The 26209-nt window shown below is 40.2% G+C and overlaps 2 protein-coding genes and 1 pseudogene across 6 annotated transcripts in view; 2 read left to right on the plus strand and 1 right to left on the minus strand.

Moving 5' to 3' along the window:
* LOC111347607 (uncharacterized) overlaps positions 1-26209 on the minus strand; it is a 563268-nt gene that overhangs the window by 509088 nt on the left and 27971 nt on the right. The gene's annotated exons all lie outside the window — the stretch shown is intronic.
* Positions 1683-12299, plus strand: LOC148731463 (sorting nexin-6-like). Of its 4 annotated transcripts, none has more exons than XM_088761191.1 (8): positions 1683-1746; positions 2530-2604; positions 3640-3706; positions 4731-4767; positions 4870-4975; positions 5489-5578; positions 10688-10763; positions 11403-12299. In XM_088761191.1, the coding sequence occupies exons 4-8, from the start codon at positions 4757-4759 to the stop codon at positions 11462-11464; spliced, it is 345 nt and encodes a 114-aa protein (XP_088617317.1). In that variant the 5' UTR covers positions 1683-1746; positions 2530-2604; positions 3640-3706; positions 4731-4756; the 3' UTR covers positions 11465-12299. The 4 variants fall into 4 exon arrangements, with proteins under 4 accessions (XP_088617317.1, XP_088617315.1, XP_088617316.1 ...); XM_088761189.1 differs by having other exon boundaries at positions 1688-1746; positions 4728-4767; XM_088761190.1 differs by lacking the exons at positions 1683-1746; positions 10688-10763 and having other exon boundaries at positions 2537-2604; positions 4728-4767.
* Positions 17339-24727, plus strand: LOC148731464 (uncharacterized; annotated as a pseudogene). Its single transcript, XR_016001635.1, has 2 exons — positions 17339-17423; positions 18298-24727. The product of XR_016001635.1 is annotated as an uncharacterized LOC148731464 (transcript).

Here is a 26209-nt window from a genome sequence, read left to right on the forward strand (position 1 = left end):
ATGAGGCAAATGATCATAAATTGAGAAAGCTCCTGATCGTGAAACAAATTCTCTTTACCAGAACCACAGGAAACCTAACGAAATGAGTATGGAGAATAAACATAATGACTTTAGGATGTAAAGAGTTAACGGTGCCCAGAATCAAGCAACGTTGATCTATCTTTGCTATTCTTGCCTTAACAGGTCAATGAAAGTGAAGAAGACAAAGGAGTCATTATTAATAATAGTTTTTTCTCTGAATTAACATGGAATTTACTTTCTAACAAATAATGTTGATTCACATGCATACATAGTATATGGCTAGCCACATCTCAAAATGTTATAATATGCAAAATTTTATATTTTTGAAAAATATGTAACTATATTTTTTTGGTTTTCTTCAGATTTCTTCAACTTGTTGTGGTCCACCCGGCATTTTCAAGAGATGAAGTTTTGCAAAAGTTTCTGAAAGAGGAAAACGCGAGTCTCTCAAATAATAACCAAAGATACTCTTACAGGTGTTTGGCAGAGATATCTGTGAACATGGGGTATGTAGTCATGTTAATCAACAGTCATACCATAGCAAAATGAAGCCTATAGTATTTTAAACTCCATGATTTGCGTGTTTATCCTATAATTGATAAGTGTCATGAAGTTTTATCTGCAAATGGTTAGACTTTCTAGTCTTCTCAGATAGGGACGATAAAAAGAGTCGGACACGTAGTGCCCGGTGTTGTGGTCTATCTTTGTGTAGTGTCTAATCTAGGGTGAATTGGTGAGGGAAGGTGAGATCAATACATGGACTGAAGTGGCTGCTTATTGCGCCTGATGAATTCTGACGTCCGATCTCACCTTAACTCATTGTAAAGCGCAACTGATTATCTCTATAGTAGTTTGCGCTGTATAAATGTTAAATTGTCGTTGTTGTTGTTTATACTGGAAAAAGACATGCTAGTTTGGGTTCCCTTCTAATCTTTGAACTCTAAGAAGTGATTAACATGTAACCTCTCCCTATAACCTCCAAACATTCCCCAGTAAACAGGTAATGAGAATACTAAAAGTTATCTGGTAGAGGTTGTCATCTTGATCTTTAAACAACAAATTGTTGAAACTAATTTACAAGGGAATGAGTATAGCAGCTAAAGGGGAGAATTTACAATCAGATCTTGGAAGTTAAAAGATAATGAGGGGCCTACAAGATATAAAAATTAATTAACATACGAAATTCATGGAGCCACTGTCAAGGAAGCATTTAGGAGAACTTCAGTTTCTTGCAACACTCACCTTCCACCAGTCACCAATGTTGTAAAAAAAAACAAAAACAAATAATATATAAAACAAAGTGCAACATTGAAGAGGAAAAGAGGAGGTGAAAGTGGGGGTACAAGGGATATCTTTGGTATGCCAAATGTTCCAGAATAATTATCTCCATTTCAGTGGTAATGTGCAAACAATTTTCTTGCTGATTGTGTGCCTATACCTGGGTGATTTTTTTGTAACCACACAAGTGTCTGCTGCAACTTGGCAAAAAGGAGGTTTGATAACGATCATGATCAAACTCCTCTCTCTGAGTAATAAACCCTCTGGCTTTTCTATTTAGACCAGTAGGTTAACCAGTTGTCTATGGCATCTCTTATGCTCACTAAAAGTATAAACACCTTTTTTTATTCTAACTTACATAGCCACCAGTTACAAGCAAAGTGAAAAAACATCTTAAATGACAAGTTTATCGCAAGCAGTGGATGAGTTTTAACATCATAGTCACAGGTAAAAAGTGTTTAAAGTGGTTTTCTACTAATGTTTTTTGTCTCAATTGCTTTGATTTTTTTATTTTAAGTTTTTAGAATTATCATAATATTACTGGAATATCTTAAAGTTTATGATTACATACCGTGTACATCCCATTCAGGGTTGTAAAATATGAATTGTAGTTTGTGCTGGGGTACAGAGAGATGGTTCTTTGATGCACATTTCTCTGCCTGCAAGAAAATTTAAGACAAGTTTGGGATTGATTTGTTGGGGGTCTGTACCTAAATTATGATGAGAGATCTTCATTTGTTTCATTAAACTTTTCCATAAGCCAGTAACCAGCTTTTGTTGAAATCCTTGGGTCTTCCTTATCAGTGTTAAACCTCCTGCCATTGCAGATCAACCTCTCACCAGCTCATGTTGCTGTAGGCCTCATTCTTTCCTGTGGGCATTAACCCTTTACACCCTAAAATCAGTATGTATATTGTCCATACTGTTCTCTATACATTTCTTAAGGTGCTAACAAGGAGAATTTGTTCAACAATCAAGAGCTTCTCCAGTTGGTGATCATTTCCTTTATTCTCCTGGCCTTAATGTGTGATTCAGGGGTGATATTGTAAGGAGAAATTATATTCCAATCACTGTTAGGGATTAAAGGGTTTAGAAAACACTCCAGCCAAAGTGCATGTAATGAGGACCGGCCCACGTATGACTTAACTTTCTTTTGAATTTAACCATTACCAGAATGACTTGGCCTATTTTTAGAAATAAAAATAATTAGAAGTTATTCCTCCTGGTTAGGATCTTGATGAAGAATTTCAGAAAAGAAGAGATAGTGTGGAAGAGTAGACACCACTTCCCAAAGAGACATATGGGGTCAGTGTTAGTAAGGAATAAATTTTAATGACTGGTACCAACTGAAAATTTACCCTAGGGAGGCATTATGATTCACTAAAATGAATATTATTTGGAAGGCTCAGCTGGCTAACCCTTCCCCTTTCAGATCTCTTTAGGAATTGTCTTGACTTTTTCTATACAATTCTTTTGATATTAGTTAAGAGAATTTGGTATTGGATCAGCTGATATTTCCTTCATTGATAGTATTCTCTATTCTCATCACTCAATGTCTGCCTGATATTCTTATTTTAACTAGTAATGACATTGTAAGGAGTAATTATGTTGTGATCACTCATGCATCAGAGTTGGCATAAATGCTTGCATGCCTTCCAACAAGTTAGTCTGGGCTTGGATGCTCTGCATCCTCTGCAGCTTGTGGGTAAAGGATAGAGTTCATCCCCATCGTTGGTTTGCTCTGGGGTCTTTGAGGGGAAAATTTAGGGTATTCTAAACTGTCAACTCTGCAGGAAATTGTGATTGGAAAGCCATTAATGTGTAAATTTGTAAATTTATATTTTCAGTAATAAATAAACAATAAATTTGTGATTTTGTCGATTGGTTTAATTTACACTAAACAGCACAGGTCTGTGATAAGAGGGTGCTTCAAGAGGAAAGTGAAATTTTAGTTTTTGGCTCTAAGTGTTGGCGATTTTGAGATTCTTCCAGTGAATTTTTTTTTTTTTCATTATTATAGAACTTTACCAAAATGCTACACAGTCAGCAACGACGTAGCAATCTTTCTTTACTACAATGTATCATCTGCACTATGGTTTTCAGCTAGGCTGACCGTGGTAAATTTCACCCTGAAATCTCAATTTTAGAAAGAAAGTATGGCCAAAATGTTGATATCAGAAGAACATCTAAGTCAAAATATACTTGAAGTGTTATTATTAATGATGAAGATCTTGTTGTATAACAATGTATAATGATGTATGATGACAGTTTTACCCTGGCAGAATTATACTTATGTTAAAGTATCATAATGGTGATTTTGAATTTCTTTGTCAACTTCAGATACTGGTGTTACTTCTTAGAGCAGTGAATGATTTTAGCTCTGGCATCATGATGGCATCTGCTCATGGTAATGATAACAGCACCAAGGAACTAAAAGGGTTTTTGTTCTTTTTCTGAAATTGCCTATACATCATCCAAATCATGTCTGGTCCACTATTGCTTACATTGGAAGTAATGGCCCAAAGTGTTAAATATTAGAAAAATATGGAACAAACAGATGTATTGAGTAAATATGAAAATACATAAATTATTAGTAATAATTTATAGCAATAGTGGACCAGACATGATTTGGATGATGTTTTTTTTTCCAATATACAAATAAACACTGATTTACCACAACTCCAATGCTACATTGTAGTTCTGGTCACTCCAACCATCTTGTAATAACTGACAATGAGAGGGAAAATGTTTCTATGAATGGTGAAATCAGCTCACAAGGCTCATCCTGCCAGAGCTTATATCCCATTTGCAGTACTAGCTTGAAAATTATGTGTAGCTCTGTTTTGGAAGTGTTAAGCCTGATCTACTATGGAAGTTCTCCCTACATTATCACAGCTGAATAGTGTATGAAGGTTAGGAGAATAAAGGAATTGAACATATAAATCTAAATGTCTGATATGCAAAGGGCAATACAGCCCATCTTCAGCAGATATCCCACCCATCCCACCCCAGGGGGAGGACAATCATCACACAGTAATATCATGAGTGGGAAATTGACATCTCCTACCTCAACCCTGCACGAGACGGGGCCTACAGTTTTAATATATATTCACCCTTATCCGAGAAGACTAGAATATCTATCCATTTCTTGATTTTATAGAAAGGTAGCAAATTTTCCTCACTTATTTTAAGACCATGATTATTGGTCCAGCCAGGGCTCGAACCCTCGACCTCCCGCACAACACAATCCGGTGCTCTAACCGATTGAGCTAAAAAAGAAGCTCTTGATTGTTGAAGACATTCTCTTTGTTAGTACTAGAAAAAATTTACAGTGAACAGTATTTAGAACATACAACTTACATTGGGTGGATGTTACCTTGGTTAGATGAAGTGCCAGTTTTTAATGTTTACTCTGATTACTTTTCCAGAAGCTTTGTGACTTTTTCAAGTCCACTAAATGGTGTCAAGGTATGGAAGCTTTTTTCTGGGGGATCTTGTACCCTTGATGGCAGTGTTCCACAATTCCAATAGTTTAATCAGTTTTGTTTTGTTTTTGTCTTTGTGTCTCAGTGATCATTTCTCCAGGAATCACTGGATGTTATGCCCACTAATGATGACAATTAACACTCTAGGTTTTACTCTAGAACTTTATTCTGGATACATGGATGCTGCCAAGGTTTGTGAAATGTTTTTAGAAAACTTGGGTATAATTTTTCAGGGGGGAGGGGGTGGGATTTGGTGGTGATGGGCAAGGGTGGGGAAGGTGATAAACATTTTTTCTTTGGGGACTGGGCTGGGATAAGAGCATGGTCATGTTGTGAACAAGTGGACTGGGCTCTACCTCTCTGTCTGAAGCACCTTCAGAAAACAGAACTGTTGTATTGTATTAGCTCTGGAGTTAGAGTATTTTTATTTTTGTACTGCTCTGCTGTCTAGTTACAACGGGGAAAATTTGTAAACCAAGGCTGAAATGGTGGAACAGAGAGGTGAACTCACTTGAATAGTTTTTAATCACGAAGCTTTGTGGAAAAATTTAATATGGAACCATCAATAGGCTGAAATTTGGGACTTCGGGATGGCAAATGTAACACCCTAACTTTTGTAACTTGGTTATTCCATTTTTTTACAGTCCCAAGATGAACATTTTAACTTTCTAACGCATTTATTTCGTCCACTTCCTATTCTGTAGGAGATGCTTTTCTGTCGTACTTGTAAACTGGTAGAGTTTGAGAATGCAACAAAAGCACTGGAAAAAGCCAAACCTAAGAACCAAGAAGCGGTAAGATTCAGACAAACTTGCGTTTTGCACGTGATATACATTCCTTTGGTAGTTTTCCCCTCATTCTGTTGCTCGTGATTTTTATTATCCAAATATGCTTCGTCGAGTACAAATAACGCGTGAGACGAGTACAAATATCACACGATATCACACGATATCACACGATATTTGTACTCCAGAAATATCCGCGAAATTCGCCCGCAATGACAATAACAATGTGGCGTGTTGGATAATAAATCTATTATTTAACGTTTTGTAGTGTGTTATTGCTGATTATTTTTACTCGTTGTTTGTATTTTGACTCGCCCTACGGGCTCGTCAAAACACGGTACAACTCGTAAAAATACTCAGCGATACTATGCAATAGACATTTATCACTTGAAGGTCATGTTGAGGTTTTGAAGAATCAAGTCGAATGCTAGAATGGAAGATTACCAAATTGTTGTTATGGCTTTCCAGTGTGTTGTATGTTGTGTGCTACCATATATGGTTTGCTCATGCGCACGCATGACGCATTATTAAACAGTCTTTTACTTACCGAACCGCCATATTGTTTGGGGTGTGTAGTTCTTAAGTAATACATGACAATTTTGGCGACGAGGACCGGATATTGAGGGACCTTTTTGCTGCTAAAAGTGAAGACATCCCTAAACTAAATCCACACAACGTCCACGATGGCCAGCGATGCAAATACGGCACCAAATCCAGTTCGTAACATCGGAAAAGTTCAAAAGTTCACTGTGGGAACTGACTTCGAGGCGTATACAGAACAGTTAGGATTCTTCTTCGTGGCCAATGGAGTGACCGACGCGAAACAGAAGAAAGCCATTCTGTTAACCAATCTTCCCACTGAAACGTACCAACTGGCGAAAGATTTGATGGCTCCGACCTTGTTAGGAGAAGATTCTCTCACGTACAACGCAATCGTAGAGCGTCTCCGCGAACAATTGAAGCCACAGAAGTCTGCTTTAGTAGCCAGGTATGAGTTTGACAACCGAGCACGTAACACAGGAGAAACGGTGAGTCAATATGTTTCTGTTTTAAAACATCTAGCTACGGATTGCAAATTTAACGACGCCATGCGTTTGGAAAGGCTTAGAGATAGACTGGTTTCGGGTATTCGAGATAAGAGAATGATGTCAGAGCTTTTGAAACTTAAACTTGAGGAACTGACATTTGACATTGCTGTTGCAAAGTGCTTAGCTATTGAGCAATCTTACAAGGATGTTGAAGCTCTCCAGGGGAATAAAGCGTCAGAATCAATCGATTTATTAGCCAAATCAAAGCCAGGCAAGAAGCTTAAATTCATGAGAGAAGCCAAGCTTTCAGAGAAAAAGGGTTCTTTTTCCCCCAAGAGAACGGGTGATCAAAGTTGCTACCGCTGTTTGGGAATCCATGATCACAAAAGTTGTCCATTCAAGAAAGAAAAATGCCACCACTGTAACAAGACTGGTCACATTGTGAGGGCTTGTAAATCAAAGAAAAAAGAGACACAAGCTTCCCAACCCCCAGTAAATTATGTAGACAGTGATGACGGGGACAGCGATGATTATTTGGCATCCCTTGAGGTTAATAATGTGGGTGACAAGGATCACGTAATATGGGTCAACCCCGAAATACAGGGAAAGGTGGTCAAGATGGAACTAGACACAGGGTCAGCGGTGTCTGTACTTCCATACAAACTATATAAGGAACATTTTAATCATGTGAAACTTTCAAAGAGCCTTGTGACACTTAAAACCTACACTGGGCAGAAAATCACACCTAAGGGAGAGATGAGATGTAATGTTAAGTTCAAGGGCCAGGAAAAAGAGTTAAACCTACAAGTTGTTGAGACGCAGGGACCAGCACTGTTTGGGCGTGACTGGCTGTCCAAAATTCAACTGAACTGGGGTGAAATCAAAACCCTTAAGCTTAGCAAGACTTCAGAAGGGGGTATGGCACGCAAAGTGGATCAGTTACTACAGAAGTACGAGTCTGTATTCTCCGAAAATCTGGGCACACTTAAAGGCTACAAGGCAGATTTGAAGGTTGAGGAAGGCTGCCAGTCCAGCTGTCATAAACCACGCCAAGTGCCATACGCACTCCGCCCCAAAGTAGAAGCAGAATTGACACGCTTAGAGAAGGAAGGTATTCTCTCTAAAGTAGAATACAGTGAATGGGCGACCCCAATTGTCCCAGTAGTCAAGCGAAACGGATCGGTACGAGTTTGTGGCGATTTTAAGGTCTCAGTGAACCCAGTACTTCTTGCAGAACAGTACCCTCTGCCACGTATAGAGGATATTTTTGCAAATTTGGCTGGCGGTAGACATTTCAGCAAACTTGACCTTCGCCAAGCTTATCACCAGATGGAAGTAACCGAAAGATCCAAGGAACTCCTTACGATTAATACACACAAGGGCCTTTTTCAATACAATCGCTTAGTCTTTGGCATCTCTTCGTCTCCAGCCATTTGGCAGCGTGCCATAGACCAGGTATTACAGGGAATACCTGGGACCCAGTGCATCCTTGATGACATGATTGTCACAGGCAAAACTGATGAAGAACATTTGGAGAACCTGGAGAGTGTACTCAAGCGATTACAAGATGCGGGTCTGAAGGCTAACAAGGAGAAGTGCGAGTTCTTCAGAGATAGGGTTCAGTTTTGTGGGCATGAGATCGATAAGGAAGGTCTACACAAGACACAAGAGAAGATTGAAGCAGTGGTCAGTGCACCAAGACCTGAGAATGTGTCACAGCTTCGCTCATTTTTAGGGCTCGTAAACTATTACAACCGTTTCTTGCCCAATGCATCTACAGTTCTCCACCCACTTCACCAGTTGTTAGAGCAAAACAACGAATGGCAGTGGACTGAACGGTGTGAGCGAGCCTTCACTGAGGCTAAGCGTATGATTACATCTGAGCAGGTGCTAACACACTATGACCCAGCATTACCGGTTAGGCTTGCATGTGATGCTTCACCAACTGGCATCGGCGCGGTTCTTTCACACGTCATGTCCGATGGTAGCGAAAGGCCGGTAGCTTTTGCGTCCCGATCGTTGACCAAGACTGAACGTCGGTATGCACAGATAGACAAGGAGGCATTGTCCATTGTGTGGGCGGTGAAACGATTTCATGTTTACCTCTATGGGAGACGATTTACGCTCATTACAGATCACAAGCCCCTCACTGCCATCTTCCACCCAGGAAAGGGAGTTCCAGCCATGACTGCTGCAAGGCTTCAGCGTTATGCATTGTTCTTGTCCGGGTTCGACTATACCATCGAGTATAAGAGTACAACCAAACACTGCAATGCCGATGGACTGTCGCGGCTCCCTCTCCAGCAGAAAGAGCTTGAAGACTTGGAGGTGGATTCAGCAGAGGTGTTCCACGCCTCTCAGTTTGTGCCATTACCTATAACCAGTGAAGCAGTGGCAAGAGAAACACGTCGTGACGTTGTCCTAGCGAGGATACATGATTCTATCGTGAAAGGATGGTCTACTCGTGTGGAGCGAGACAAGCCTTATTACGAGCGACGCAATGAACTGACAGTTCACCAAGGCTGCATCCTATGGGGAATGAGAGTGGTAGTTCCCAATAAGTTACAAAGCAGAGTGTTAGAGGAACTGCATGATGGGCATCTGGGCATGGTCAAAATGAAAGCACTCGCGAGGAGCTACGTATGGTGGCCTAATATCAATGGTCATCTGGAAGAGCTAGCGAAAGGCTGCAGCGGGTGTCAGCAAAACCAGAAGATGCCTGCTAAAACACCACTACATCCGTGGGAGTGGGCCACTACACCATGGCAACGTATACACATCGACTACGCAGGGCCATTTCAGAACTCGATGTTCTTAGTGGTTGTCGACGCACACACCAAGTGGCCAGAAGTGATTCCAGTCAAGTCAACTTCTTCAAGTTCGACTATCGAAATTCTACGCGATTTGTTCGCCAGATTTGGAATTCCGGAACAGATAGTCAGTGACAATGGTACACAGTTTGTTTCTGAGGAATTCCAGACATTCGTCAAGTCCAATGGCATCCGCCATATAACTTCAGCACCGTACCATCCAGCGACGAATGGTCTTGCGGAAAGGACAGTACAAACCTTCAAACAGGCTTTGCGTTCCATGCATCAAAGCCCCAAGCCAGTGAGGGAGAAGTTGGCGAAGTTTCTCATAGCTTACAGGAACACTCCACACTCCACCACCGGTGAGAGCCCAGCACAGTTACTCCTGGGAAGACCATTGCGTACTCTCCTAGATTTGGTGAAACCTAACTTAAACCGTAAGATGGTTAACCAACAACACCAGCAGAGCATTAAGGCAGCGATTGACAAGGGTAAACAGTATCGCCAGTTAGAGATTGGTGACTCAGTTATGTCACGGGATTATCGAGGGGATCTGAAGTGGCGTCCAGGGCTGATCGTTAACAAGACAGGTCCGCTGATGTATGAGGTACAGGTGGCACCGGGACTGATCTGGCGCCGACATATTGATCAGTTGAGACCAACGGCAGTTGGGCACTCAGTTGAAAGCACTGACGCCGACTGTAGTGTTGAAGTCAGCCAACCTGAAGTGGCCAACACACCACTGACCCCGATTACATCAAGTACTCCAACCACTAAGGGTGGCACAGCTCCAGGATGTTTCGAAAAAGATCAACCAAAGATGGTTCCTGTTTCCACACCTACGGTACCTGACCCTCCTGATGCTAAACCAGCTACAGCTAGTCCGATGGTCAAAATGCGACAACACCCTCAGAGAGTTCGCAGGGCCCCACAGAGGCTTGATCTCTGAACTTTGTTTTATTCTGTTCGTTTTCTTTGTTTAAGGGTCGTTTTTACCTTTCGAACTGTGGTTACCGGACACTGTTGGTTTATTTAATGTTTTCCTTGAAATTGTATTTTAGGGCTTGTTTTAAAAACTAGGGACAGATCGTTTTATGTGTGGAGGAAATGTTATGGCTTTCCAGTGTGTTGTATGTTGTGTGCTACCATATATGGTTTGCTCATGCGCACGCATGACGCATTATTAAACAGTCTTTTACTTACCAAACCGCCATATTGTTTGGGGTGTGTAGTTCTTAAGTAATACATGACAATTGTTTTTGTGCATTTTCCATTATCAGCTTCAAAAAGCCAAAGAAGAAGCAGAAGAAGCAGAGGAAGCATACAATTCAATCTCAGAAGCTGCAAAAAAAAGAGGTAAATAATGTTACAAGGATCGGAATTGTCTAGAGAGTTCGCGAAGGTCAATGTCACGAAAAGTGTTTTTTTTAATAATTTTCTAGAACTGTGACTCATCAGTTTAAAAATAGAGTTTACTGTAATAGTTATAAATAGTTACTATTGTAATGGTTATAAATAGTTACTTTTGGAAACTTCTAGACTCTCTTCGGATGCTTATATATGTTGTGATTTGGGACTTCGTTCCCTGTTTGTGATCTACAAGCGATATTGTGTGACAAGTGACAAGTGAGGGGATTTTCCCTTTCGGATGTGAAACTGACATTCTGCTGTCAAGCCCAGAGCTGTTTGCCGTGGAGTGCGATACGTCGAAGGAAGTCTTCAGGAGATCTCGCCAAAGAGAAGGACAGTACTTTGCTTGTGGTCAGATAAGCGTAGATAAGTACATAGTTAATTTTAGTTGGATTGTTCCAAGAGTAGTCGCTAGCTCGTGTTAGGTTATCCTCCGTTGTTTACAGTTGAATAAATTGTGTTTCGTGGAAATAGCGAGGTTATTATCTTTCTGCCGGGAATCAGTTACCGTAACAATAACAATACCAGTAATAATGAGCAGTGTTTTTTATTTAACTGATCTTAATTTTTTTTTTTTTATTGCAGATGATCCGTTACAACAGGCAAAGGGTGTTGAGCCTGCAAGCAAGTCTTATCCAGTACGCTGAATCGCGGTTAAAGAATGGAAGAGATACGTACGCCATATTAGCCAAACTACTGAATGACATGAAAAAATCTGCGTAATTAAGAAGCATGAAGAAAATAGACGGCCCCATGAACTTAGGTGGCCAAAATTTATGGCTCACTTTCTGTATGACATTAGATTATTTCAATTTAATACTGATAAGACAAAAATAATTCTTTAGAACGACACCAGGGTGTTACAGGCATTGGCCTGTTCCAGGCATTCAGTTGGTAAAATGGAGCGAAGATTGGAACTGAAAAGTGAAAAAGAGAGGGAGGCCTGGGTCGGATTCATTAAGCGACTCGACCCAAACCTCCCTCGCTTTTTCACTCCTCTGCTTTAAGAGCGCTGTTTACTATTATACTTCCTTTTACAAACTGATTGTCCGGAACAGGTTATTCAGGCAGAAATTGGCCAGAAATGGTGACAAGAATATGGCAATGACAAGGAAATTAATCAGCAAATATTTCATAGCGGGAATGAATTTCTCAACTTTGTCAAGGATACCAGCCTTGAATCAAGGCTCCAGAAGATTTATTAAATACTTTTCACGGTGAATTTTTCACCTTTACGTTCTTTCGTGCGGATCAGATTAAAACTGAAAAGTAAATTTATTTCTCTTCCTCCTCTTGTAAAAGGATGTTTTAATTGATTCTAAATGAATGATTTTCAGATGTGCAATGTTTTCTATGTACTCTCGGACTAACTGACCCCATTGAAAAAAGAAAAAAATAGTTCTATTTCCAATCTTTTAAAAAGTGCCAACCAAAAATTGACTTCTCTTGTATTAGAGAGCCTAATAAAAGTTATTGGTTATAGCGGTGGAAAGTTTCTGTTTAAATAACCTTTTAATTACCCGTAAGGAGTAGAATAAAAGGTCTTTTGTTGACTTCCTCTGCGAAGATATCGGTTAACGTGACCTTTTATTCCGGTGAAAAACTGCGTTTTCCGTTTATAAATATTTGTTTTAACGTATAATGGGCCACTTACAATAATACTTGTCTTGTAGCTCTATCACGGGTACAGTGTTTCTTCCCCTCCGACTCAACGCAAGTCACCACCCCTGAATATAGCGATGACTTAAAGGCAGTGTGAAGTCGATGGACCTTTTAACTTTCGCCAACGAGCAAAGCGCTCCTTCGAAAAAAAAAAGAACTTGTCAAACATGTCAAACAGTGCTGTAATAGGTTGGCTTGTCTTTGAAGCCCAAAACAATGAAACTTCCTAAATGACCCTCCCACTCCTAACCCTATAACCTTACCCAACAAGTCAATCTTCTTCTGTTTTATTTCTGATGAGATCACGCGCAGATCAGGTGTAAAAATAGACACTGTGTCATCAGGTATGTTTCGCAATAATCTTTTAGTGGCTTTCGGTTTGGTGCCCTGTTCACCTTTGAGAGGAGTCTTGCCTTTTTTCTGGAGAAATACATTGATGCAAAGCTTCAATAGCACCTGAAATCCTCAAAGAAGCAAGACTAGATCATTTGTAATCTAGATTGAGAAGCAACTAAGTGTCTGTACGTATACAACAAGACTATAGCTCAGTGTACGAACCATTAAGAGTTTTGTCACAAATCCATGCTCGTGTGCGCGAAGTGTTATACTTAACGGCTCTATGAACGAATTTAGGCCTGCTCCATTTTAAACATTTACCAACAGCTAAGTCGATTTCATTTTGTAGAAAACAATTTGGGAATTTGTCCTTCATTCATTTTGCGAGGTATATATGTCTTATTAGACGTTTTGTTGTGTAGTATCGCTGAGTATTTTTACTCGTTATTTGTATTTTGACTCGCCCTACGGGCTCGTCAAAATACGGCACAACTCGTAAAAATACTCAGCGATACTACACAACCAAATGTCTAATAAGTTATTTATTATCCAACACGCCAAACTGTTATTTCAGTGCGGGCGAATTTCGCGGATTTTATTTGCGGGGAGTGCGTGACAGAAGTATGCGAAGCGGAACTGTTGTTGTGTCGCTGTTTCTATTTTCTTCATTAATGAAGAAATTTTCTGGTCGTCAAGCTGTTTTTCTTCGTTCGCTTCATCTAATGAACTTGGACCTATATTTGCTAGCCATTTTGACTCTTCGTCGTCGGAAATATGATTCAAATTGTTCGCCCCTTGCCTATTTTTTCTTTTCGTAACCACAATTCAATTCTTCGCTCGCGCGATGCGAGAAAACCTGTTTAACCGGTACTACAATAGACGAGTACAAATACCGCGTGATATTTGTACTCGTCTATGGCGTTACTTGTACTCGTCTTGGTGTAGTTGGATATAAAGTCTCTTAACCGGACGGATGTACAGCGATTCTTTATTTGGTGAATGAAAAACCTCATCGCTTATTTCGCTTTGTTTCTTCCTCCAATGTAAATTGGAACGTTTCGATAGCAAGGAAACGGTCTGGAGCCTTTATTCTTCGTGCCAGCCCATCACGAGCCGTAAAACGGCAGTGAAAAGATGATCAGATCAACAATAGTATTTAACAGCCTTACTGAGTTCCGCAAGGCACTGAGATAAGTCTCACTGGTAAGTACATTATGTCAGAGTGTAATTTAGTTGTTTCCGTAAAGGGCCAGGACTTGCCAATTATGAAATTTAAACTAAACATCTACCTGTCTTCGGACAACAACAAGAGCTACATGTCTTTGCTCTCGAGATTGATCACGAACGAAGATCGTCAAGTTTCTTGCCAATAAGCACGTTAGGTATGTTTTGAAGATGGGAAGATTTTCGAATGTATGTTGTCTAGGGTAAAACCGTAGAAAGAAACTGACACAGACAACTCCGCAGTCGATTAAGATCTTCTCTGCTTCATCGTTTCCAGACACGTTTCCCCCTAATTTTGTAACCCTATATACTTTCAGCTGGCTCTACATTTTACTATAAGTAAAATGCTGAATGTTGTCGCTGAAGATAACCAGTGAACTGAATACTAAACTGTTCGTTCAAAAATTTTCCTTTCGGTGAAAGGCTCAGTATAGTGCTTTTTTCATTTTCTACTTCATAAATTGTTACAATGCCGTTCTGTAAAGGGACTTTAATCAGAACCTTCTAGAAAACGACATTCGAATATGGTTGACCTCTGTTCAAGAACTTACTGACTCCTATCACTTGAAATATCACACCAAACACGAGAGCAGGCGGTAAATCATTCAACGTTTAGTATTCCCCTAGTGTTGCCCTTTATCTGCTTTGTATTAATAGAACCGCTTCGAGAATTGCTTGAAGTATTGCCTAAGGGACCGGGGAAGAACTGATGTGCTTTGCTCTACCACTTTTTCATTTTTTGACTTACCTCCTCCAACGTCCCCCATTCCGATGAAATAGTTCTATTTACGCGTAATGGATCAGCGCATTTGCTGTTAAAAGACGCGTGTCATAAGATTATTATTTCAAGGCTAAGGTCACAATAGGTAACACACTAGTTTCACTTTCGTGTTCCTGTTTACAAGTTGAAGGCTGGTTGCGGATGAGCAATTTTAAGTTTCTTGTCTTGTCTGGTTGGAATTTTGACGCCTAAACGAAATTCAGAACCGATTTTAGTAGTTGTTTCAGACAAGAGATATTTACATTCTCTACACAGGCTTAAATGTGGAGTCTTATCCTTGTTGCTGCTCTGAAAAGGACTTTGATCAACACATTCTCCAGCAGAATTTAGATTTGCTCTATATTTTGACTCAACCCCCATTAAGTAGCTCTGCCTATAAACTCAACCGATCAGCGCAGAAATCGCAAGTCTGACGTTTGTGGCTTTAAAGATGCAATAAAAAATAATGCAATGTCGAGAGAATATTTCTGAAGGTCACAGTATGTAACTAATCAGTTTCACTTTCATGTTCTTGTTTATTAGCTTCTAAACAGCTACCCCTCCCCTCCCCTCCCCTCCAAAATCCCGATTCCTTCCAGAGTTTTCTTAACTCTGGAAAGTAGGGGTCTGTACACAGGCTACTGTTTATCAACTGGACGGAATTATGACGATTCTTTATTTGCTGAATGAAAACCCTCATCTAGTATAAAAAGACTTTAGTTCTTTATGGTCGTTAAATACATTCAATTTAGTCCGTTTTATCGCTTAGGCCCAGTTCAAACGTCGAATTTCACAAGTGCCGAACTTAACTCCTATTTCAGTCAACTAAAATAGTTAAATACGGCATGTGATTTAAACCTCGTTCAATTTGATTCAAGTCGTTCAAAGGCAAGATACGCGAACTCAGTATAAGTGAGCTCTTGGATGATGGCTGCACGCGCTGTAGCCTCTGCTCCTCTTGAATTTTTTATATTTTATTACAAATCCCGTAACTAGTTAACTATAGATTTTCTCTTAGTTTTAATATCTATACTACTGTAAATAGCTCCAAGTCTTTTTTCTTTTTTAGTGTCCCCAAATTAGTAAGGGATTTTTCCCTTGCTAGACGGCTCTCGACACTTTTAATAAAGTTTTACTTCTACTATTACTACTACGTCGAATTTAACTCAGTCGAATTCAACTCTGTTTGCTGTCGATATTCCCAGGCGCACTACGTATTGGCTTAGGACGAAGATGTCTATTGAGCGTTTGCTTAATTGCTTCACTGATGCTCTTGATGTGCTGTTTGTTTTTGCTTCTTTATCTTAGCTTTTCGTCGTGATACTTTCACATGATTCACGTTCGATCATTTCACTGAAACACGACCCACAATATGCCACAGAGTTTCCTACTTTCCACCTAGGAGTGCCCTCTCCGTTTTTAAAAACCGATCACCTCATACAAAAGTAATTACCGCACGTCAAAGAACTGTATTTCGTCTTTTCAAAGTATGAACTACAAATTCCTTTGTCTCCCACCATTTTTTTGTGCTGTTTTGGCTTTTTCGCGCATGGCATTCATAGAATTCGTGGCGATTTGTGGGTAATAAGTGAATTATGATAATTTCCTGTAATTCATGCATTAAGTTCGGTACATGTGAGCACAGGGAGCCCAGACAAGCGACGAGTCTGGTTGTCTATTCGAAATATAAAGGAATGTATGGGAGAATATTGAAGAGTCTTATTATCGTAAACTTATATCATGAAATTTCTGAGTTAAAGCTCAAAATAAATGGAAACCTACCTCACTTGCTGTGCATTGTCGTTTCTGTGGCTCTAAATGGCCAATCTGAGCGATTTGGCGGGTTTTGCGTCGACTATTAGTATACGTTATAAGAAGGAGACACGGGGGAGGGGGGTGACAATGCTCATTTAGAATGTTTGTTTTGGAACAGGTCCCCCCCCCCCCCACTCCTGCCTCAGAACTTACAATACAATACTATACTTTTTCATTTTAAATTACCGGCACTCTTACTATATGAGAGGTGCTTAAATGAATAAAGTTTCTGTCTTATTAAAAATTGGGAAAAAATTGGATATGCGGATGATAAATGGAAAATTCCCAAAATTATTAGTATAAAGTTGAATAAAAAAGCATTTAAAGTCACTTTCCTCCTTTTAAAATATTTGAAACAAAGGATCTTTTGTGATACCAAGAATTGTACGAGATTTTTAACAAAATTAAAGATGTTTAAGAAACTCAGATATATTTCAAGATATTTACAATTTTTGTAGCCATCAGTCTCAAATTCCGCTCTTATGTCAAGCGAAAGAAGCATACAAAATAATACTGATTAACGGTTTAAAGCACATTTAAGCGTAATTTTTTCTCTTGGATGTTAATAGACCAAACATCATAACAAATCAAGCAAATTTAATTAATGGTTTTCAGTAAAACAATTGATGTATAGCCTACAGGGGTGCAGCTATTTAGAGACGTGATTAATTTGTTTGATGTTGAAGCCAGATTAATTAGCCTTCTCTTTCGTGTTTATAGGGTGTTTTTTTGATCACGGAGAGCAGCCTCTTTTCTTTATCTTAAAAGAAGTACTACTGCCTCGCTCTGAGGTGTCTGAATTGACAACGGTAATATTACTTTATTTCAGTTGCACCAAGGAATAACCAAAACTACAACTCCTTTCAAGCGAGTTTAAAATTAGTTCAACCTAGGCTAGGTAACTTTCCATCCTTAGATGGATGCGACATTCGCAAACTCAATAGTTGTCAGTAAAACAATTGATATTAAACTTGCAGAGTGCAGCTATTTAGGGAGATAGATAAGGTGTTCTGCCTGAAGGCCAAAGAAGTTTTTGCTTTCGCGTTCGTCGAGTGTTTTGTTGACTACAGAAAGCAGCCTATATTCTTTATCACAGATGATCAATTACCACCAAAAAGTCTCCAAAACTTGGCAGGAGCAAGTACCTTAGTTTGATTTGCATGAAATTTATGAGTAGCAGATACAACTCTTTTCAAACGAAAATTACATCCTAGAATTGCTATATTGCAAGAGAAGGAGCTTTATGAGACCGTAACAAGTTGAAATTTAACCGTGATTTCTCCCATCTTCCTTAACGCAAATTCCCCTACATCGGTGAAAATGTTGTTGATGTTATTTTGTTATGCTCTGTAATTTCTTTAATCTAATATTCTGAGTTTATCAACTCAACAAAAGAACTTCTATGTTTTGGTCAGCAAGTGAGGTAGGTTTCCATTTATTTTGGTTTATGATGTGAAGTTGTTAAAAAGTAGCCTTGATTCTTCGCTGCTCAATTTTCCTTCATATCCCTAGTCCTGGCGTCAATTTAGCTCCACCCTGTGAATAAAGGAAATAAACTTCCTTGTCTCTGAACCACGTCTTTCTTAAAGAAACATGTCTAAGCGCGTATCGCTAGATCTTGACACATATACTATTTGCAAAGACAACCCTGATGCCTATTAACAAAACTTTGGTTTTGCGCAGGTTCAAACAAGAGATGGCCGCTGCATTTGAATACACGGAAGAGCAGCTAAACTACTTCAGGATTTGTTACGTTGTCACTGATATTATAACAGAGGGTCTGAGAACAATCTTTAAACAAGAATGGGACAGTCGCCACAAGACAAGACTAGGAGAATGGAAAGATGAACCTAAAAGTGGACTGGACTTTTGGAATGGGGAGTCCCTAAAGAACAGAAGCAAAAACAAACGGCTGTTATCAACCATGAAAAATGGCGATAGAGCTGAATGGGATTGTACCATGCTGTTTTACGCTATTCTTTTTTCAGATTGTATCCACGGTCTCAATTCAGTGGTTCGATCAAACATAGATAAACTAAGAAATGTTCGGAATGAAATCGCACATGACGGAGCAGGCCAACTCTCTGGCGGAGATTTCAATATTGTTATATCGCGGGTGAAAACTGCAATCGTCGCCCTCGGTCTTCCCACATTAAAAATCAATGAGGTCCAAAATCAAACAACCTTCCCCACAGAGGAGTTAAGTGAATTTTTAAGGGAGGTTAACGACCTGAGACAGGAACTTAAAGAAAAAGAAGAACAGAGGCTTGCCTTGCAAGATCAGTTACACGCAGATGTCTCTCCATTTTGCATTCTCCCTCCTAAACCAACACACGATATCGCTGCTCGAGAATCTGAAGTTGATCAAATTATGCGAAACCTGCAAACATTAAAACGCACCGATGATGGGATGAGCATACTGTATTTGTCAGGAAATCCAGGAAGTGGCAAATCTCAGCTGGCCCGTTTAGCAGCCAAGCGATTCTATGACGAAGTCAAAGAAACACCTTCCGCAGCTTCCTTTGTCATGACACTGAATGCTGAAAGCCCAGAAACAATTTTGAATTCGTATGTCCATTTTGCTCAACATTGCAAATGTCCCGGATATGAAATAACAAACACTTACGGCTCGAAGGATTTGAACACAGACGAGAAGATTTCATATCTCAAGTCCCTAATAAGTGCAAAAATTAAGCATTACACTTCATGGCTGGTGGTAGTTGATAATGGGAACTCTCTTTTAAGCGGTCATTTGCCTGATGCAGGAAACGAGGTGTGGGCAAGGGGCCAGATGCTAATAACAACGCAGGGCACTGCGTCTATGCCGTTAACAAGCTCTTCCGTACAAAACCTTTCCGTCAGCACAGGAATGCAACCTAACGACGCATGCTCTTTGCTGAGCATTCTTTCTGATATCCCAATTAATGACATAGAGAAAGAAGTTGCTAAGGTATTAGACTACCAGCCACTTGCCCTAGCGGCTGCAGCCACGTATGTGCGACAAGTTCGTCAGAGTAAGGTATCCTCGAAGTTTGGCTGGAGCGACTACCTGAAGAAATTGGAAGAGGGGAAACGAAGTGATACGGAAATCAGACTTGCTGAGAGCAATCCAAGCTATCCAAACTCCATGACCAAAGTAATAACACTCGCTGTCGAAAAGGCGATGGCGGACGATATAATTTTCCATCACATCTTCAATTTTCTCTCTGTGTGTGCATTACAGCCGATCCTTCAAGACGCTGTTATCGAGTACATCAGAGCAGTAGATGAAGATTTTGAAGATGAAGATATGATGAGAATGAGAATGAATCAATGTTCATTATTGCTGATTGAAGAAAAAGTAGAAGAGGAAGAAGAAGAGGAAAAAGAAGAGGAAGAAGAAGAAAAAGTGAGTGGTGTCTTTATTCGAGCTCATGGTATTGTTCACGATGTTATTAAATCTGCGACGAAAGATTGGACAAAGGATGAAGTTTACGAAGTGGTACATGGGGCTGTAATTTCATTCTCAAAATTCGAAAAATTAGCTTCTATTGATGTGGGAACAAAATTAGCTCCCCATTTAAAGATGTTAAGCTTAAAACTTGAACATGTGGTAATTAGAAGAGAAAAGCCAGAATTCTCCGAAAGAGCACTTAAGTCTTTGAGTTCTTACGCTGGTGGCCTTTGCACCCTCGGTGACATGTGCCATGACCACAGTGAGTTTGGAGCAGCGATAGTCTTTTATAAATTGCAGTTAAAAATGATTGAATCAAGTCACGAAGGAGAGGACCTGAAAAAAGCAGCATGTTACAGCAACTTAGGTATTGTACATAGGGAGCTGGGAAAAACAGACCAAGCAGAAGACTACTATAATCATGCACTGGAGATTGAGCTGAAGAAGCTGGGACCTGATCATGTTGATGTTGCAGCCTCTTACAACAATCTGGGTTGTTTACACAGTGACCTGGGCGAAACAGATCAAGCAAAAGACTACTATAAGCGTGCACTGGAGATTCGTCTGAAGAAGCTTGGACCTGATCATGTTAAAGTTGCAGCCTCTTACAACAATCTGGGTAGTTTACACAGTGACCTGGGCGAAAAAGATCAAGCAAAAGACTACTATAAGCGTGCAGTGGAGATTCTTCTGAAGAAGCTTGGACCTGATCATGTTGATGTTGCAGCCTCTTACAACAATCTGGGTACTTTACACAGTGACCTGGGCGAAACAGATCAAGCAAAAGACTACTATAAGCGTGCACTGGATATTCGTCTGAAGAAGCTTGGGCCTGATCATGTTGATGTTGCAACCTCTTACAACAATCTGGGTACTTTACACAGTGACCTGGGCGAAAAAGATCAAGCAAAAGACTACTATAAGCGTGCACTGGAGATTCGTCTGAAGAAGCTTGGACCTGATCATGTTGATGTTGCAGCCTCTTACAACAATCTGGGTAGTTTACACAGGGACCTGGGCGAAACAGATCAAGAAAAAGGCTACTATAATCAATCACTGGAGATTCTTCTGAAGAGGCTAGGACCTGATCATGTTGATGTTGTAACCTCTTACAACAATCTGGGTATTTTACACAAAGCGCGGGGCGAAACAGATCAAGCAAAAGACTACTGTAATCAATCACTGGAGATTCGTCTGAAGAAGCTTGGACCTGATCATATTGATGTTGCAACCTCTTACAACAATCTGGGTAATTTACACAAAGCGCTGGGCGAAACAGATCAAGCAAAAGACTACTATAAGCGTGCACTGGAGATTCGTCTGAAGAAGCTTGGACCTGATCATGTTGATGTTGCAGCCTCTTACAACAATCTGGGTACTTTACACAGTGACCTGGGCGAAACAGATCAAGCAAAAGACTACTATAAGCGTGCACTGGTGATTCTTCTGAAGACGCTAGGACCTGATCATGTTGATGTTGCAACCTCTTACAACAATCTGGGTATTTTACACAAAGCGCGGGGCGAGACAGATCAAGCAAAAGACTACTATAAGCGTGCAGTGGAGATTCGTCCGAAGAAGCTTGGACCTGATCATGTTGATGTTGCAGCCTCTTACAACAATCTGGGTAATTTACACAAAGCGCTGGGCGAAACAGATCAAGCAAAAGACTACTATAAGCGTGCACTGGAGATTCGTCTGAAGAAGCTTGGACCTGATCATGTTGATGTTGCAGCCTCTTACAACAATCTGGGTACTTTACACAGTGACCTGGACGAAACAGATCAAGCAAAAGACTACTATAAGCGTGCACTGGAGATTCGTCTGAAGAAGCTTGGACCTGATCATGTTGATGTTGCAGCCTCTTACAACAATCTGGGTTGTTTACACAGTGACCTGGGCGAAACAGATCAAGCAAAAGACTACTATAAGCGTGCACTGGAGATTCGTCTGAAGAAGCTTAGACCTGATCATGTTAAAGTTGCAGCCTCTTACAACAATCTGGGTAGTTTACACAGTGACCTGGGCGAAACAGATCAAGCAAAAGACTACTATAAGCGTGCACTGGAGATTCGTTTGAAGAAGCTTGGACCTGATCATGTTGATGTTGCAGCCTCTTACAACAATCTGGGTTGTTTACACAGTGACCTGGGCGAAACAGATCAAGCAAAAGACTACTATAAGCGTGCACTGGAGATTCGTCTGAAGAAGCTTGGACCTGATCATGTTAAAGTTGCAGCCTCTTACAACAATCTGGGTAGTTTACACAGTGACCTGGGCGAAACAGATCAAGCAAAAGACTACTATAAGCGTGCACTGGAGATTCGTCTGAAGAAGCTTGGACCTTATCATGTTAAAGTTGCAGCCTCTTACAACAATCTGGGTAGTTTACACAGTGACCTGGGCGAAACAGATCAAGCAAAAGACTACTATAAGCGTGCACTGGAGATTCTTCTGAAGAAGCTAGGACCTGATCATGTTGATGTTGCAGCCTCTTACAACAATCTGGGTATTTTACACAAAGCGCGGGGCGAAACAGATCAAGCAAAAGACTACTATAATCAATCAGTGGAGATTTGTCTGAAGAAGCTTGGACCTGATCATGTAGATGTTGCAGCCTCTTACAACAATCTGGGTAGTTTACACAGTGACCTGGGCGAAACAGATCAAGCAATAGACTACTATAAGCGTGCACTGGAGATTCGTCTGAAGAAGCTTGGACCTGATCATGTTGATGTTGCAGCCTCTTACAACAATCTGGGTACTTTACACAGTGACCTGGGCGAAACAGATCAAGCAAAAGATTACTATAAGCGTGCACTGGAGATTCTTCTGAAGAAGCTTGGACCTGATCATGTTGATGTTGCAGCCTCTTACAACAATCTGGGTACTTTACACAGTCACCTGGGCGAAACAGATCAAGCAAAAGACTACTATAAGCATGCACTGGAGATTCGTCTGAAGAAGCTTGGACCTGATCATGTTGATGTTGCAGCCTCTTACAACAATCTGGGTAGTTTACACAGTGACCTGGGCGAAACAGATCAAGCAAAAGACTACTATAAGCGTGCACTGGAGATTCGTCTGAAGAAGCTTGGACCTGATCATGTTAAAGTTGCAGCCTCTTACAACAATCTGGGTAGTTTACACATTGACCTGGGCGAAACAGATCAAGCAAAAGACAACTATAAGCGTGCACTGGAGATTCTTCTGAAGAAGCTAGGACCTGATCATGTTGATGTTGCAACCTCTTACAACAATCTGGGTATTTTACACAAAGCGCGGGGCGAAACAGATCAAGCAAAAGACTACTATAATCAATCACTGGAGATTCGTTTGAAGAAGCTTGGACCTGATCATGTTGATGTTGCAGCCTCTTACAACAATCTGGGTAATTTACACAAAGCGCTGGGCGAAAAAGATCAAGCAATAGACTACTATAAGCGTGCACTGGAGATTCGTCTGAAGAAGCTTGGACCTGATCATGTTGATGTTGCAGCCTCTTACAACAATCTGGGTAATTTACACAAAGCGCTGGGCGAAACAGATCAAGCAAAAGACTACCATAAGCGTGCACTGGAGATTCGTCTGAAGAAGCTAGGACCTGATCATGTTGATGTTGCAGCCTCTTACAAGAATCTGGGTAATTTGCACAGTGACCTGGGCGAACTCGAAGAGGCCAAGCATTGTCTTGATCGTGCACTGGTAATTTTTATTTCGAGATACGGTCAAGATCATGTTAGGGTACGAGAGGTCAGGAGGAACTTCTCTCGGCTACAACAGAAAAGGAGATGCGTCGTGAATTAAGGTTTAAGCTGCTTTGAAAAGAAGAAAAGATGGACTTGTAGATAGTCTAGAATATGGGCTAATTGATAAACGGTGAAGGCCTTTAATTCTTTTTAGACGTTGCTGTCCCTTTGCTGGAGAAGTTTCGCCAGAATCTAGATCGTTTTGATATTTTCGTTATATTTGATATCATTCGAGCTTCTTCTATCCTGATCTGCAAACTCTGTGATGGGAGACAGTTTAAAGACGTTTCCTTGCTTGAAGTCCCACGTTCCAGGACAAAATCGTTTATGAGTCGCCATATAGTGCTGCTTTTTCTGAATTATGACTTTTGACTGATTGGCTTGTGTACATATCACTCTCTTCTTATCAGCAACGTATATTTATAAAGTAAAAGATAGCCTGGTGGTTTCGTTATGTTTTATTTTTGATGTAACTTAAACTAAAAACAGGCTCCTCCTGTAAGAAGGAGTATAATTGACAAGGTTTCCAAATGAATAGCTCAGGACTTAATAGCACTGTAGATCTCAGTCTGAGAACTTTCAAAGTATTGTAAAAGATTAAGAGACTCCTTGTGATATTACCTTAGAATTTGAAATTTCGTTGAAGTGGAGACATAAACGCTTGATCTATTATCTTCTCATACATTCTTAGATGAATGTCGCGCGTTAACTACAGAGTGTACGAGGAGCTTCGTTTAATCGGGATGATTAGGTCTAGTAATGGTTGATTTCGACTCAGTGCATCTCAGGATCTTTAGAATAATGACGGACTATATATACATTAGCCTTTTGTGAGAGCTTACATAAGTTTATATATTTGTTTGCGGTCAAATGTGAGATCGTAAGAGATGATGTTTTTTTCAAATACACGGACATGTTTTTGCATCAAATAGATACTTGTGTGGTTATTATCTTTCGATTTTACTTTTGGAGCGTGCAGTGGCCCCTCCCCACCCAGATTATTCAAGCATGATTTGTTTTAGCGTCACTCCTTTGGCAAGCTCGTTATCTTCTTTTTTATTATACTGGGTGAAACCCGAAGCGAGTGCCAAACGTTAGCAGCGGCTTCGGTTGTGTATCCCTGGCGCTTGTTCCATTTTTTGTCCTCCTTCCCCGGGCCAAAAATCTTTATGTACATCTTTGGTTTAGATCCGTTGGTGAGGTTGCAGTGTACGTCGTTCCCTCCGGTTTGATGACTCTGTTTATGACGTAGACAAGTCACATGGACTTTTGTTCCATCTTAAAACAGTCAACGTATGTGTTTTCTGAAGCTTTCGATTGCAATGTTCTTCTTGACCTTTTTCATTTTCAATTGTGAACATTTGTGAAAAGAGGAAAACCTCACAGCTTTGAAAATGGCTTTTCGTCGCGCAAATTATAATGGATGGAGCAAAGAAGCACAACACCCACAAAGAATAAAGCATGTTTTATCCTGAATTTGCAACTCTACATCACACTTATAGATCGTGGCAGTACAGACGCTGCAGCGTTCGGTCCATCCAAACCCAATGAGGGCCAATATGCCTCAGGACAGTTTGAGCAAGTGCGGTTAATAATAAATGATTTATTAGAGGGCAGTCTGACAAAAGTTTGCCGAATTTAGAGAACAAAGATACAGGCTGTTCAGGCGCATTGCAATTTGAAAAAAAATTAATCCTTTATTTAAGGAAAACCGACGGTAAAAGTTTAAAACAAACATGGAGGAAAAGCCAGTAGGAAAAACCTCGTGGTAACTTACTGAACGGCGCATGCGTACACGCGATTGCATAATAATACGTCGGAACACACGGCCTACGACCGTTTCCGCGAAAACGGTTCGTATGGCAAAATCCCAACCGAGTAAAAACTAATCACAGCGCTCGGATTTACCTCAAGACTACTTGGCCGTATGAAACTATCAAAGTGACCCTATGGGGGACCCATAGATATATTATGCAGAATACAATTGTTTATTTCATGCGGTCAAGTCTAAGGTTAAAAAGTAAACGTGATATTTAATTCTTATACCCCCTTAACAATAAGTAAGTTCTTAAGAGGGAATAGTCGGTAGTTCACATTTTGGTAAATGTTTATCCCACCGACTTGTCCGGCACAAAATTAGCCGTCATCCCTGCAACAATAGCTTCACCAATCATTGATAAGTTACATGTCATCGGTGCCATGAGGTAATTTTTATGAAGCAGAATACAAATTAACATTTGAATCAGTGTCCGAACGATTAATATATCGTGTTTCGATGAATTGTTGTGGAAATTTTGGTAAAAAGTAGAAAACGTTTTTCAAAGCACTTTGAATGGATAATTAATGGCTAGTGTTTCGAGACAAGGGCTACTTGAATTTAAACTGATAAGAACGTCTTGGGCTGAGATTCGAT

Source organism: Stylophora pistillata, chromosome 5 (assembly GCF_964205215.1).
Source record: "Stylophora pistillata chromosome 5, jaStyPist1.2, whole genome shotgun sequence".
In the NCBI taxonomy this organism is placed as follows: Eukaryota; Metazoa; Cnidaria; class Anthozoa; order Scleractinia; family Pocilloporidae; genus Stylophora; species Stylophora pistillata.